This window comes from Falco peregrinus, chromosome 2 (genome assembly GCF_023634155.1).
Source record: "Falco peregrinus isolate bFalPer1 chromosome 2, bFalPer1.pri, whole genome shotgun sequence".
NCBI lineage: Eukaryota > Metazoa > Chordata > Aves > Falconiformes > Falconidae > Falco > Falco peregrinus.
In genome coordinates, this window is record NC_073722.1 from 14518255 (window position 1) to 14534174 (window position 15920).

The window sequence follows — 15920 nt, forward strand, 5'->3', positions numbered from 1 at the left end:
TAAGTACTAATCAATCAATGGCAAATGCACTAATAAAAGCCATGCATCAAATGTCCGCATATGTATGTGCCCACATGTACCGTGCATATATGTGAGTAGGGCAAAGGAGAGAAAGAGAACAAAGTGTGGATGAATATGCCAGAGGGCATTGTGAATACTATATTTATCTTCTCTCCTTGTAAGTTTATATCCTGCTTCACTCATTAAGTGAAATACAAATAAATATTAGTTTTTCTGTGTATGTGATGCACTGTATTCAAAAAACTGCCAAAGCACCCAACTCTATGCAGAAATACCAGCTTGTGTTCCTAACTAAGAAACGCAAAGGCACTTACCCTGTGTAATTTGTCCCTACACAAACATGCCCTGCACTCTGATCTTTGAGACAAAAAGTGTGTCAACTGTTCTGTCTACAAAATAAAACCCAGCATATGGAAACAGCACTCATCTCCATGCAGAGCAAGCGCTTATTCATGGATTCAACAGTGGAAGTGGCAGTTGGCCTCATGAGCATGCACTGCATGGGAATTAGTTGGTTTCATAATATGGTGTGGGAGAAACTGACTTACAAAAGTCTTCTCATGCCTCTCCTATTACCACTTCTAAAGCTTTAAAGCTGTCAGCTCTTCTCCCATTTTAGTCGGTGCCATTCTAAGCTCCCCAGGGAATGGGCCAGACGTACCTATTTGGAGTTTCACCTGCCAAGCTGAGAGAAATCAGTTTCAAAGCGAAAGAACAAGTGTTGGGGGGTCATTTATACACTACCACTGGAATCTTGAAGACAAACAAAGCAGAGCTCCACAACGGATGTGAAACCAGACCCTGAGCTGTGTTTGTTCTTTCAGGCATTGTAATGACGGAGAGGGAAAAACTCTCTCTGCTACAAGAGAACAGAAGGTTTCTCACTGCACCGTTTATAGCAAACACCTCCGGACAAGCAGAAACGTGACAGAACAACAAAAGAGTAAGGGCCAAAGTGCCTGCGTCTGTTCTCATTTCTGCTGAGATCAAAGTGGACAAGACCGTGCTGTGTAAAGATTTAACTGTCATTCAGAAATGGCTGATCCTTAAAAACAAATTAGATCTACTCTGCTTCCACCTTCAGCCAAGCAATAAATGCTCGCTGCTCTGGTTAACATTCCTGTTTACATCACCAGCTCAGGGGCATGCCTCATCGCACTACAGCTTTATAAAACCCAATCATCCCTGTTTACCTAGAAATGTGTGTTTATACAGCTCTATCTTATCTGCGTCTGGTAAAATACCAGCGGTCTCAAAACTAGCCAGCTTGAATCTGATACACAGCAGGCACACCTACGTCGTGCACACATGGTGTAGGGGTGCAGACAGGAGTGGTGGGACCCTCAGGTTTGCCAAAGATGGGCTCCCAGGGACTGCCAAAAAAGAGCATTTCCCCATCAGGGCTGGTGCTTGATTCAGGACATGCTGCTGCTGGTCCCACACAAGACAAGCCTGGAAGCCTCAAAGAAATGCTGACAAGGCTGAGCCCCAGAGATGGCATACAGCATGGGAAGCACAGGTCCCAGCCGCCCAGCGATCTCAATGCAGGGCCTCAGCAGGAAGGAAAGGTAGTGCAAAAGTGCAAAGCCTAAGAATGAACTGCATCTTCTGACTAGCCACCTAGAAGGTAAACTTGCTTTCCATGAGATGCCAGCTCTACAAGGATGAAGGTAAGGCAGTCTGTCCTGAAGCTGACAAACACAACAGTCTGGAGGCAAGAAACAGTCCCACAATACTCCGTTCCACCACCTACTGTTCCATTTCAACTTGCACACTTACCCATGAGACACCTGTATTAGCAGGGTAGAAGTATGTATGGCTAGGGAGAAGCTGTAGGAGTCCTTGTAGTCAAGGTGGCCAAAGTTTTGGGGGCTTTTTGTGTGCTTCAGCAAAGAAAGCTGCAAAATACAAAGCTCGACTCATCAGTCTATGCTAATGAGCGCAGTAGCTTGGAACTGAGAAAATGTGAGCCAGAAAGTCAACAAGCTAGGAGCATCAAACTAGGTTCTTCTAAAGAAGAAAATAAAATATAAAAAGGAGAGCATACTAGCAGAAGTGAACTGACTCAGCTGTGTGCACAGGATGCAGGTCAAGACAAGCTGCATAAGGATGCTTAGTAGAGTGCGTAAAAGAAATGGAAGAATCCTCATTTTTTTCTGGGTGATGGCAAGTCCCTCTAGGACTTAAATATTGAAAAAGTCTGTGCGTATTTTCTTAGTGTCATGGCAAGCTGCAGAAGTTCTCAACAGAGCGTATATAAAACTGTTTTCACGGGGAGGAGACTTACACATTTGTACTGTTAAATACAACCAGCTTCTCTTTTGTGGTCTCACAGGTGTGTCCTAAGTTTATACACACCTCCAAATAGCAAGTATGGTAGTGTGTTATGACTAATTTGTGTGGTTGCTCTCTAGAAATGTAAGTGTAACTGTCCTCCCGAATACAAGCTCATCTATTAGTTGAAGCTTCAGTTTTGTAGAACATTTGGGGGAAAAGACCTAACATCATTTAACCTATGTTCTGCTCCAAGGCAGAGTCAACTCTAGCTATCTGATTCCTGCCTAAGGCTTGTCTACAATGATAGGGGAGTCAAGACATCAACAAGCAACATATTCCACAACTGAAGTGTTTTACATGAGACAGGTTTCCCTGATTGTTAGCTGAAATCATCATAATTGTAACAAAGTCCTTCCCTTCTCAAAGTCCACTGTGAAAGAGTTACTTTTTTTCCTCCTTTGCATCAACCTTTTATGCATTTGAAGATCACAACTGTATTTCCACTGTCTTTTCTCAACAATCCCAATTGTTTCAACCTTCCTCTGTGGTCACTTTTTTGAGATCTGTGATCATTCATGGCACTCTCCTCTGATCTCTTTCCAGTTGGTCCACATAATTTTTGAATTGTGGAGCCCAAAATATCATGCAAATGTCGAAAGCCATACCACGCTCAAGCCAGACAACTTTTGCTACTTTTCTGCAACCCATGAGACTGTGTGTGAAAGGAAATTGGGTTAGTTTGGTATGATATGCATTTGACAAATCTACGAGGCTGTTACTCATTTCCTTGTTTCTTCCTACACTGTTACAATAGTTTAATTATTTGTTTCAGTAGTTTTCTACAAAATGAAGTTAAACTCACTGATCTATAATTCCTTGTCCCCTCCTCGTTTCCACTGTGAAAAAGAGGCATTATGTTTGCCTTTTTCTTGTCTTCCAGGAACTCCTTCACTTCCCACAGACTTTCAAGGGCACTTGCTAACAGTTCTGCTGCACAGGCCTGGCTGAAGCAAAGAACCCTGAGATGAGTTTTGCTGTATCAAACTGACTTGGAAAACATCTCACCTAAGTCCCGACTTGTTCTTCTGCTGTTTCAGGCTGAGTTCTTACCTTTGTTATTGACACTAGCTGTGTTTCTCTTTGACAGATACAGTCTTGAAAAGGCGTATATTCAGTCACATATACTTTATCAAACACATGTTTTCATATTTTGAAAAACAGTAAGAATATATTCTAGTCATTTCACTAACTGAATATAATGGATGAAGCAGTAGCAAGTGGCTGTAAGCATAACTGATTTAGCAATATTCTGTGAATATCTATCAGAACATCTTATCATCACTAAAGTGTCGTAAGTGACAAATATCTCAATGATGTTTTGATAAATGAATTCTAATAAGCAAAACTACCCAAAACATCGGCAGACTTAAAACACATACATTTTGCTCATGTTAAGCAAAAGACAATCTTGTCTATTTGTGGTTTCTGAATATACTACATGCTTTGACTTTCACTTGTACATCCCAGCTTTTAAGATTTTACTGTGAGATTGGGCAGATAATTCCTTACAACCTCTTTAGTAACAAACCTGAAATTTTATCAGTATTGGATTAGGTGACAAACCAGAATAAGAACAGAAAGAAAAATCCAGCTTTTCATAAACAAGGTGGTCTTACTGTATCAACCACTACAATCTCAGCTGAGTGAGAAGACTATTTTGTCTGCACCATAATAAGCATTTATTTTATCTGTGCAAGAATATTATCCTACTAAGAGTATCATACTGGTAGCATTACTTGTCACACTAAAACCAAAACCATTTAAGCAGAAAAGCCAGACACCACCAACATTATTTTTTTTTCAAGACAGCAAGGTATGAATGTTACTGTTGTTTTGCTCAAAAGCTTATCTCCTGACTTACCCAGGGTGAGGGATTTGTGTGTGGAACAGAAAATGATAGCCACTGTGTCTGCTGGTGTGAAACTAGAGTTATTCCTAGAAAAGAAAGAGTTTTAATAACCTTTGATAGCGAACACCTTCTTAAAACATCATCGAATGTTCACATCACTTTGATCAGGTCTAGTGACAGAAATAATTCTACCCACAAATGAACAGTAGTGTTTGATTTTTTTTTTTAAAGCAGAATTGTTTCTCAGTTGTAGCAAACTCTCTAATGAATATGCTCCTGTGTGAAGGAGAGGAATTCAGAACACATGGTATGCAGGACACAACTTTACTCCAGCCAAGGTTATTTTTGCAAACATGCTATATCACAGCAGTGACCAGCTTAACCCTGTAAAAAAAAAAGAGAATTACCTACAATTTCTTTTCCTAGTATGTAATGTTAACAAAACGCTCAGTTTAGATAGTGTGTTGAGTCTGCACTATAAGCACTGCTTAGAATATGTAGTTATCTTTCACTTCAGAGAAAAATTGCATCTAAGGGTTTACACACTGGGAGTAAGGCCAGAAAGGGTGGAAAAGTGACATACACAGAGAGGTATACAACTGGCCAATGGATCACCCTTTGGTCCAAGTTAGGAATCATTTTATGAGATTCTAGATATTTACCATGCTGAGTTGGTTATTATGGCATTTTAGATTTTAGTGTTGGGACGTATCTTCCCCCCAGGTTAAGACTGGCAATTCAAGTTATTTAAAAATGCCTTTTAAGGTCAGGGGGTGATCTTGTCACAGAGAAATTTTCCTGTGGCACTAAAAAAACCCGTAAGTAGCTCTAAGACATTGCACCATTCTTTGTGATTCTCCCTTACAGATATTCTATAATTTATATAAAGCATATATCTGAGTCTGGTGTATTGTGGCACCTTCCGTTCAGCAGAGCACCGCTAAAAAACCTGCTCCAGTAAGCTAAAGTGAGAGGACAGTGGTGAATACTCTGACCAGCTCAAGTGATGCATTAAGTATCACAGTACTGTTTTTTAGAGAAGTGAATGTACAACTGTTCTTCCTGGTTGATATTTTAAAAGAAAAAAAAAATAGCTCTACCAAACATTAGTTCAGGACAGCTGTCTTTTAAGAATCACCATATAAATGTAACAAATTTGACATATACAGAGCAGAGTAAATTGCCAGCCCAGCAAATGTATCTTGAGATGTAAAAAGTCAAACTGAGTTCTCTCTCTCATATGTCATCAGCATGTCTGCAGGGCAAATTATACCTTCAGTGACATCTGTGCAAATCCATTTTTTTCAGTGGATGAGGTATAGCAGTGATTGATTGAGATTTAACAACTCTGTAATTAACACACAAGAAAGGACAGAATTCAGGTCCTGCTCTCTTAGCCTATGAAACTCTAACAGAGAAAATGCAGTAAGGAGAATATGAAATGCCAAAATGAGGTCATCCCTGTTCAGAAATCTGCCCTTCCACATTTGCATAAACTGTAGCAACCAAATCAAAGATATCACACAAAACAAATATTCAAAGGTTCTGACTCAGCACATTCAATTACCTTGTAGAGAAGAGGAAAGTCAGAAACATGAAGCTCATCTGAACAGAAAATACTGAAAAAGAAACAAGTTAAAATTAGACTTAGATCACAGAAGTAAAGATCACTTACATCTCTGCAATTGCTGTGTACGTGCCTTTTGCCCCCACACAACAGGTCAGAAGCTAGACTGGACCAAGTCTGTCTGGAGAAACCCAATGACAGACAAACTTTAAACACTGTCTGGAAGAACAATACGTATTACTGCAACCAAGAAAGCCAGAGATCATATCGTGGCTACACAAAAGTTCTTCCCAAGGTAACTCTTCCGAATCAAGTATTTCTTGGCACAGTGAATGGCAGGACATTTCCCTACTGCATGCTCCACATCTCTCTGCACTAGTTTTGCTTATCGGGTTGACAGCATAAAACCTCTCAGACATGCTCTGGTTGCCAAATATTTAAATTTAGCCCCTTTCTATTTAACAACGGAAAGTACAATGTGTAAGCAGGATCACAATAAATATTCTCACACACTGGGTATATTACTCTCCTGATGAATGAACACTATTAAGAGAAGATCATCACAGATATTTTAATTCCCTCTGAGACAAAGGCTGATTACTGAACTGGGCAGTGTACATCAGACAAAGCAGCTTTCGTTCCAGCTCAGTCAGCTTTGGCTTCCCTGAGCATCCTGAGGGGAGCTCTCCTCTCTGCCAGCCCTCCTGACACCCACAGAGGCTGTGGGATGTTCCGAGCCCACCCTTGGTCTGGGGAGACGTGGGGAGAAGCAGGCAGCTTCCCCCTGTGCCATGAGTAGCTGCTGGGACTGCAGAGACTGAGCGTCATGCCGGAGTGCAGGAACTCCCCACAGAGCTGGAGAAGAAACTCTTGTGACCTGCACAAACCTTTTCTGGGTATTTGTGGGTTATAAGGGAAAGGCTTTTACCTGCAGCAGAATCTGAGGTGGATCCTCCTCCCTTTCCTTGCAAAACTTGTGAATGCAATAAGGCTAATGTGTCCCATAGGGCAGTGCAAGCCAAGACAATACATTTGATTTCGACCCCAGTTTACAACTGGGGGAAGTGGCAGGGATATTAGCTATTACCAGTGACATTTTCCATTCTCTTACACACATTTCCTAGGATGTATAAATGTCACCTCAGCATGCACTTAATCCTTCCTTCACAAACCAAGGAAGCAATCCATTGTTCCTGAATTACATTATTTCTGCAACTAAGTACATTAATTTAATATGCACAGAAAAAACCAAAAGATCCCTTAATACATATAATTCTGTAAAGCAATAAGCATGCGTTGCTACCAATTATCCCCTGTGCGTATTTTGCTGTGGCTAGAATATTAACATAAAAATTACATAAAAACATTAATCAGCAGAATAATAAATGCAGTTTCATCTCAAACTCCTCGTGCTTATTTCACATCCTGGTATAACACAACACACACATCCAATAGCAATACAGAAACTTTTTCTAGAACACAATGTGCATATCCGTCTCCCCAAGTTACTTGTTTTTTTGTTTTATAAATATTTTAGAAAAAAACAAATCTCTGATATGTTCCAAGCAGTTTCAATGCTTTTGTTAATATTCTTACTAAGACACTCCAGTTATGCACACTGGCAGTGAAAACATATATATAATGAATTTCAGTGTGTTGCCCTGCAAGTGGCATATATAATTACACATGGCACAAATGCAGAGTTGCCTTGTAGAGGAATAAAAGGACGGACAAGAAAGGCAATGGAAGCAACCACTCTACACCAACTGTTCAAGGAAAAACATGCCTTTTAAACTGAAAAAAAAACTTTGTTTTTTCGAAGTAGCCATCAGCACATTAGCAAAATTACTTTATTCTGAGTTTCTCTGCATGTTAAGTCAGAGTTTAAAATTTCCATATCGCTCTCTCTTGCTGACAACTCTGTAGTGATTTAAGTGCATCTGGGATGTGGTCTTTCTCAGGTGCCTATGCAAAGAAGTATTTCCTCCATTTGGAAAAGAAGCCCTCCTTAGCATGGCTTCCATCTTTCCTTTCAGAATACAGTATTTATACAGTACCATTTATAATCCCATGTGGTATTTCACACATGTATAGCGTTTCATAATAAAAAAAACCCTGCCATAATTAGGATAGAGTAAGAACTGACCCACAAAGGGCAGGGGCAAATTTCCTACTCACTTTAGCAGAGGCTGGATTTATAGAAGATACATTATTTTTATTAGACAGAAATATGTGCGCATACACATATTTCAAAGTAGGTGATGTATTGATTCCTTAAAATCTAACAGTTTTGAAGGGTATGAGATGTGTAGTTACCTCTCCCCCCAAGCAAAGTGAAACTCCTGTATCTGGAAACCCTGAAGCAAGACAGGAATTCCCTGCTGGGAGAGCAGACAGTGCCTGTATACCACTGCCTTTCCCTGGGAGGTAGTGAGTGATCTGCAAGTGTGTTTTTAACTGATGGCAAGGATACCACCTGTCTACTCTCATGTGTATGTTATTTAAGGCTGAATGACTAGAGTGCTTCTAAAACAAACTCTGCAATAAATGTGTTTATCCACAGAAATATATCAATGTACTCAAACTCCCAGCTAGCTTCTAGGTTTATTATACGGTAAGGAAGAACTATTCAAAAGTTATAACCATGTTTTGAATAACAGCTCAAACCCAAATCTTTCCTTTCTGTTTGGAATGCAACATCTGAGCATTTATAGTTGTTTAATAACTAAGAAGCCAAACCAGAATCGTAAACACTTGGAAAGTAATACCATGCCCCTTTAGAAAGGGAGGACCACTGAGCAATCCCGGGCACACCTGAATAGCGGGGTTCATCCTTCATCCCCCTCTAAATGCTTACTCAATCCCCTAAAAGCATCTAGCCCCTACAAAGTCTGGTAATCTGGTTTACTAGATGCATTAAAAGTACAAACTCTAGCCCCATACCAGTTTCCCCGCAGCCCCACCCTTTCCAGCACATATAACTCATTACACACCTGAAACAGATAAAAGAGGTGCTTTAAGGCTGAACTTACTTATGAACACTATTAAAATCAAGCTAAATTTATCAAGGTCAATATTTGGATTGGCGAAAGTATCACAGAATGTTGTGTAGATGATCATCAGGAGCACACAGCTGCTGATAGTGCCAAATGGAGGCTTCTTCCTTTCAAGCCAGTCCTTGATGTATCTTCGGACAATCTGAAACACAGAAACCAACAGGTTGCCTCTTTTCAAAGATGCAGGGAGCCAAGTTGGGCATCACAAAGTGAATCTGACAGCGGAAAGACACAAAGAGAAGAGAGTAATTTGGATGACGGCCACAGTGGATTTCAAAGCTTCCCTGCCACACAACTCTTCTTCTGGGGAATTTAACATTTGTAGTGCAACTTCCACTGGGCGTCCATAATGAGAGTATATTTTCAAGTACATTCAAATCCATCCTTAATCATGCCAAATGTTCTTTGCTAGCTGTCACTGAGACATGCCCATTAAGCCTCCCCAAAGTTTATCTCCTCTGCTGATACTAATGGATGTATGTAATTATCACAGTCCCCTTTGCATCAACAGACAATTCCAAGTGCAACTTTGGGAATCTTAAAAATCTGACATCTTCAGGAATTTCACGACGGCAGATAATCGAAAGTGATCCATGGAACATTTTAATATTTAAATAGCTAGCGATGCACCAGAAGTTTTTAATTAAATTATAACTCAAGCTTGAAAAGCAAAAGTGCATGTGTTGTGGGAGTTTAAATAATTCAGACTCTGAATATCTAGAGTTTTTGTAAATCCAAAGACAAATGCCATTTGCACGCTTTTAGAATACCAGAATTAACACATGAGAACAAGGAAACCTACTGTACTTAGCGGAACATTTGCACTTTCAGGAAACAGAATCTAAAGTTGTTTTTCAAGAATTTTTTAGAAACAACTATAAATTTTAAAGCAACTTCAACTTCAAATTATGCCAAATACTACAGGACTAAGCCTCGGCAGATACAATGCATCTATTTCAGCCCTGCCTGGGGAGTCGCTTTTAGTTTCTCTCTTTACTTTATATGGTTTGAAAAAACTTTTTAAAGCTTTTATCATACAGCTGTGACTTGTGTTAATTTTTCAGCAATCACATTATCTTGCTTAATTTCTCCTGAGACTTCCTGATGTTCTCTGTAACCATGCTCTTTCAGGAATAATAGCACAAGAACCTGAAACATTTCTACCAGAGGGCTCTAAAGTTGTCTTGTTACCTCCCCATAGCAGTACCATTAATAAACATCACCATTACTGGTTTAATAATACAGTATTTTTATTTAGAGGTATTCAAGATCGATATCAAAGCATCATCATCAATGCTACCATATGACCTTTTCACACACACACTGCCAAACCTGCGGGATTGACTTCACAGCTGTCAAGTTTTCCCCACTGCCTTCCCAGCTTGTTTGCAAGTCTCTCAATAGGGAAGTCCTGGAAGCAGCTATCCCAGTCACCACCAGCATACAGACTTCAAAGATCACATGGCAGGACACATACTAAAAATCTGGCACACAGGGTTCACGCAAAGCTAAGCAGGCTGAAGACCAGCACTTACCTCTCAGCACTTCTAAGTTTCCCACTTACGAAAAAACAACAGATTTACAGGAAACCATGTAAGGGAATGCTCAACACTCCAGTGAAAACACACAACTTTAAAATTTCACGCTTGCCAGATGTTAAAACAACAACTCAGAATATACAGCCAAAGTTCTGAAAGAGCATTCCATGGAGCTCCTTCAGCCACCTCCTTATAAGCCACCGGGTAGGAATAAGACTATTGATGAAGACAGACAAGAAAACTTCAGTGAAGACCCTTAGTGTCCAGTGTGAAAGACATCAAGAGGAAGACCGGATCTGTCTAATCTGAGCAGATTTGGGACTTTGTAATTATCAGAAGTAAAAAGTGAAGTCTTTCACCTCTAAGGTGCGTGGGTTTTAAGGAAGTTTTTAAAAAATCCCATATCCCCTAAATTAAGGTCACACTGGCGGAAAAAAAAAGCTACTGAAGACCACCTATTTATTTATGGTCATTCCAGAAGATTTATATTGCAAGTAATGAGATGTGGAAAAAGAAAAGTGACAGTTAACTATGCTACAGTACAATTTATACAGGAGGTATTTATTACAAAACTATAACCTTGTGTCTGTACAAGGTATAATTATAACATACATGATAATAACAACTTTATCAAGGCCTGACATATAAAAGAAAGAAAAGAGAGTTTAAAATGTAACTGCAAGCAGTATTTCCTCAAAATCCTCAATTGGCTGGTATCTTCTTTAAATATCCACCTCTATCTAGTCTGGAATTATTGTGAATCAACCATCATAAATACCAGTATGGCTTCTTACTGCACATTGTACTTTTTTAAAAATGACATAGTTGGACCCTGAAGAACTAAATTGTGGCTTCAGGAAATCATCTGATCAACCCAGCATCATACTAAACGTACACTGTAAAAACACAGACAAAATACATCCTCTCGTAGAATCCCATACATTTTGATCTTCTCACAAGGTTCAAGGAGATCTACAGTTTCAGAGGCTGAATCAGCCTACGATCACTGATTCAAGGTAATCTAAATTCTTGCATAACGTAAGAGGGGAGAAGTATGACCCCCTACAGGCATCTCTAAAGACTCAGCTAGATTTTTCACAAGGAAGGTCACGTCAGCTGATTCATTTTGGCTGAAAAACAATCCATTTGTTACTTATTCATGCCCTGCAGATCTCCTTCAGGACAAGGATGCTTTGAAAGCCTTTTAATTCTTAACCCAATTCTGTAACTTTTCAGGGTTAACACAGAACTTAAAACTAAAATTGTGAAGATTTGTAGTGAAGTAACAATAAATCCCACAAATACAGTGAAGACAACACCCAATAAAGTACAGAACCAGCCAGCCAGTGAATCTTGCTGTTCTGTGGCGCCAGCACTCTGATGGGAAGTCTAATAGAGGTTGAAAAGCCATGAGCAACGCAGGTGTAAATGATTACATAAAGAATCTCATAGGTGCTTTGGAGCCTGGGCAGAGATATTAAGATTCATTTGTCTGCAAACACAGCAAAAGCTAATACAATCATTTTTATGTGTTATGGCCTGTACGAAGGACACCAGACTTGGGCTCCAAACCACCGTGCCAGCCCTCAGCTGAAATAACGAAGTCCAGTATTTTGAAGCACATGCCAGTAGAACGGGGCACAAGGGAGGGACAAGCAGCAAACAAACAAGCAGTTGAGAAAACCTCTGAACTGAAACTCCTGTGAAAGGATGAACTTCCAGAGTGAAAGGATGAACTTCCAGCCTGGGGCAGAAGTGTGACTGACCAACATCCAAAACACATGCATCAAATGGGCATGCTGATGGAAAAGAGCAAAAAGGGGATGTACTGGGTTTCGCATGGCAAGGTTTTGGTAGTAGGTGGGCTACAGAGCTGGCTTCTGTGAGAAGCTGCTGGAAGCTTCCCCCATGTCTGATGGAGCCGATGCCAGGCGGCTCAGAGATGGGCTTAGCCTTGGCCAGCAGCGGGTCCCATCAGTGACAGTGGTAGCGCCCCTGGGATAACGTATTTAAGAGGGGGAAAGTTGCAGCTGGAGAGAGGAGTGAGACTATATGAGCAGCAACTCTGCAGCCCCCCAGGTGGGTGCAGGAGGCCGGGGGGCTCCAGGCCCGGAGCAGATCCTCCCGCAGCCCCCAGTGCAGCCCCTGGCGGGGCAGGCTGTGCCCCTCAGCCCGCGGGGGGGTGGCGGGGGCAGATCCCCCCCGGCAGCCTGTGAGCGGCTGCAGCCCCGGGGAAGGGGCAGTCGGAGAGGCTGGTGGGGGGCTGCCTGCCGGGGGTCCCGGCTGGGGCAGGGCAGGGTGTGAGGGGTCCCCTGTGGGGGAGGGGGGCGGCAGGGACAGCGTGTGGGGGGCTGAGGTGACCCCTGTTCCCCTGCGCTGCTGGGGGGGTGGGGGGCGTGGGGAGAGAGACAATCGGGAGGGAAGGTAAACCCAGGAAGAAGGGAGGTGTGAGGGGAAGGTTTTTATTTCTCGTTATCCTACACTGATTTGATTGGTAATTAATTAAAACTAATTTCCCCAAGTTGAGTCTGGTTTGCCCATGACAGTAATTAGTGGATAATCTCTCCCTGTCCTTACCTCAACCCAGAGCCTTCCAAAACGTCTTCTCCTTCCCCTGAGGAGGGCAGTGACAGCATGGCTTCGGTGGGCACCTGGCGCCCCACCAGGGTCAGCCCACCGCAGGGGAGTACCTTCAGATGCAGTAATTCCACAGTGAAAGGGAATTCCTCGCATCAAAAAATGCAGTTAAAAACAACATCAGATGTATGTGTGTGTGTGTGGACAGGGAGAGGGAGACCGAGATATTGCAAGAATAATCATTATGTGAAACATAACAGCATTTTAAAACTTACTTTACAGGGGAAATGCTCCAAGATGCTACCATGTTGCAGAAAATGCATGCACAATTTTTAAGGTACGAATCTCAAGGTACAAAGGCCTTGCAGCCCATACCCCTGCAGAGACTCCTGCAGATGTAATTCTGTGAGGAGGGCCTCAGGGCCTCTGGGCCTGCGGTAGCGATCTCATCAGGTACAATAAACTGTAAAGTCTTTTGTGATTCCTTCCCTCCAACTATGGTTAGTGGACAGAAGACTCGAAAAGTAGGTGATATTTTATGAATAGCCTGCATAATGAAAAATGCTGATAAACTCATAGAAAAGTTACATGATACAAGAAATAAACATGTCCAGAAGGCAAATACCTCCTGTTGACTATGCCCTGGTAATCTCCAAAGGTTTTTGGAAAAGCATCAGCTCAAATTTCCTTCAAAATACAATTTGAGGCTCAAACTTTCCTCTTGCCCAGGATTTAATTTTTAAAAACAAAGCAATGTAATTACACATGAATTAACTGTAGTGTCCCCATTTCCATTTCATTCTTCTACCAGAATGGTTACATCCAGTGTTTTTCCTCCAGACTGCTCCGTATCCTGCCATAACCTCCCTGTCTAAACACCAGCCTCCCTAAGCAAATGGACTTACTGCTTAGATGCTTAATTCACCTAACATCCCCTGTACAAAGAAACACAATCTGCTACTCCAGCAAAACAGGTAAATAATGCTCACCTGTTAGAAGGTCATACATGAAAATAACAGAAGATCTATTACTGAAAAACAATTCACTTATCTAATCATACCTTCGTAACAGTCACACTGTCACTGTATACCCAGAGAAATTTGTCAGTAAAATACAACTAGGTTGTTTCCATATGACTGTTCAAGTGCTGGACATACAAGACAAAAAGATGCAATAAACAATGTAATTCATTAATGTTCATTATTAATTGAATTAAACATAGCAAGGAGCTCCCCCACCATCTATATGGAATAGAATAATTTCTGACATTTGTAATGCAGTACATCTTTTAAAAATTATCTAGATCTTCAGCGTTTAAAAAAAAAATCCATTAAATGAAAAAAAACAAAACAAACCCAGTGGAGATGGTTCCGAAGTCACTTTTTCTGTTTCCATTATACACACAAGAGTATCTCTTGGTATTTACATCATCACACAAAATAGTTTTCCTTATTCTATCAACTCTTTTGGAGTGATTTAATCTTTAACAGAAAGTACAATGTTTTACTGCACTTCTGCTCCTCTTGTTTATTATGTATTGGTAGGTACTTCTAAATACCTGGGAAAAACACCCGGGGCTTTACCATTTCCACACAGTAACACAAGTGACTTTTTCCTTATGTTGAAACATACAAGGCAACAAGCTGAAGTTATGATGGATTATTACTATATCTAAATGCAGCAGTTACCTTATTTAATTTAAGGTAAGATTCCTAACTAATTCTTAACTAAGATTATTACTACTTACATCAACAGACCTTTGCAATGAACTCTGCAATGCAAAATTTTCTCTTGAAAAGCTTTCAGTCAGGCTAGGTATTTGCAAGAGTTCAGTAACTTTCCAATATCTCTTCTTACATGATGATGGTAAACCAAGAAAGAAGACTGCATGGAGTATTTGGAACTACTTCAGTGAAGGTTGGAAGACACAAAAGGGAAAAAAATTGGGAAAAAGTACACTAAGATGACAGCGACTGTGAAGACCAGTAGAAAAAACATCAGATGCTAGAATGGAAGGGAGATCATGCAGGTTGCAGAAATGACATAAATAAGATGGTAAATCCTTCACAGATTTCTATAGCATAACCACCCTCCATATACCCAAGGTCTGCATCACAATTCAAATGCATAGATCCTTTTCCAAAGCGGAGCTTATAACTTCAGCCAGACCCCTGTCCTGGTAATTTTATAGGGACTGTACCTGTGTGAAGGCACACATTCTCACCTGTTCCTATATGCTGCTATAAAGTCCCAAACTTTGTACTGGTTCACCCACCCTTCTATACCTTCTGGGACATCAACAAATGTCAAATCTATCCTTATTCTATGGAGTGCACAATGATGGGATGGAACAAAAAACATTTTTGCCATCTGGGAAAAAGTCTTTTTTACAAGTGCCGTTTCCTTTCCTCAGCTTACCACCACCCCACCACCACCCAAAAAAAGCTATCTTACTCCATTATGTCAGTCAGTATACTCCCAAGAGACAGCTCTTGACACATCTACACCTTTTCAAAGCAAGCTTTATAAAACCCAGACAAGGCCATTTTCAAAATTAACTTTCACATTTTGGGGTAATTTACAACTATTGCTTTAAAAGCTTACAAACAGGCGCAACGTCAAAAATGTAAAGAGAGCCTGTAGCAGCAGTACATGGTTTCGCCATATTTTCTATTTCTGTGGAAACTAGGTTCTGCTCCCTGTTTGAGTTAAGCATCAGAAGGGACAGAACTGTGATCTGAAGGCTGTTTATCTGCCATCTCAGTTTTCTGTAACAAGCTTCTAGAAGTGCTTATCTCCCAGGGTACCATGCCTCCTCCCCGCAGCTCCACTGGACTTTGAAGGGAAAGTAGGGCTACTTCCATGTGGATTTAAGTTACAAGAACAAAAGGATTTGACACTGTTCCCTTTTTATAACAGTTTCTTTAACTATTGTTTCCCCCATCCACCCACTATAAACAAACATTAGGCTTAAG

At 40.8% G+C, this 15920-nt stretch overlaps 1 protein-coding gene across 7 annotated transcripts in view; it reads right to left on the bottom strand.

Moving 5' to 3' along the window:
• Positions 1-15920, bottom strand: part of SLC10A7 (solute carrier family 10 member 7) — a 154986-nt gene that overhangs the window by 19908 nt on the left and 119158 nt on the right. For 4 of the 7 annotated variants that reach the window (XM_055795023.1, XM_055795019.1, XM_055795018.1 and 1 more), the window contains 3 exons: positions 8807-8972; positions 5775-5826; positions 4220-4293 (listed from right to left, as the gene is read on the bottom strand). In XM_055795023.1, coding sequence (XP_055650998.1) covers positions 4220-4293; positions 5775-5826; positions 8807-8972 — 292 coding nt within the window. Of the gene's footprint in view, positions 1-3160; positions 3303-4219; positions 4294-4517; positions 5556-5774; positions 5827-8806; positions 8973-15920 lie in introns of those variants that run through there. The other 3 variants (XR_008745640.1, XM_055795021.1, XM_055795020.1) reach the window with 3 other exon arrangements.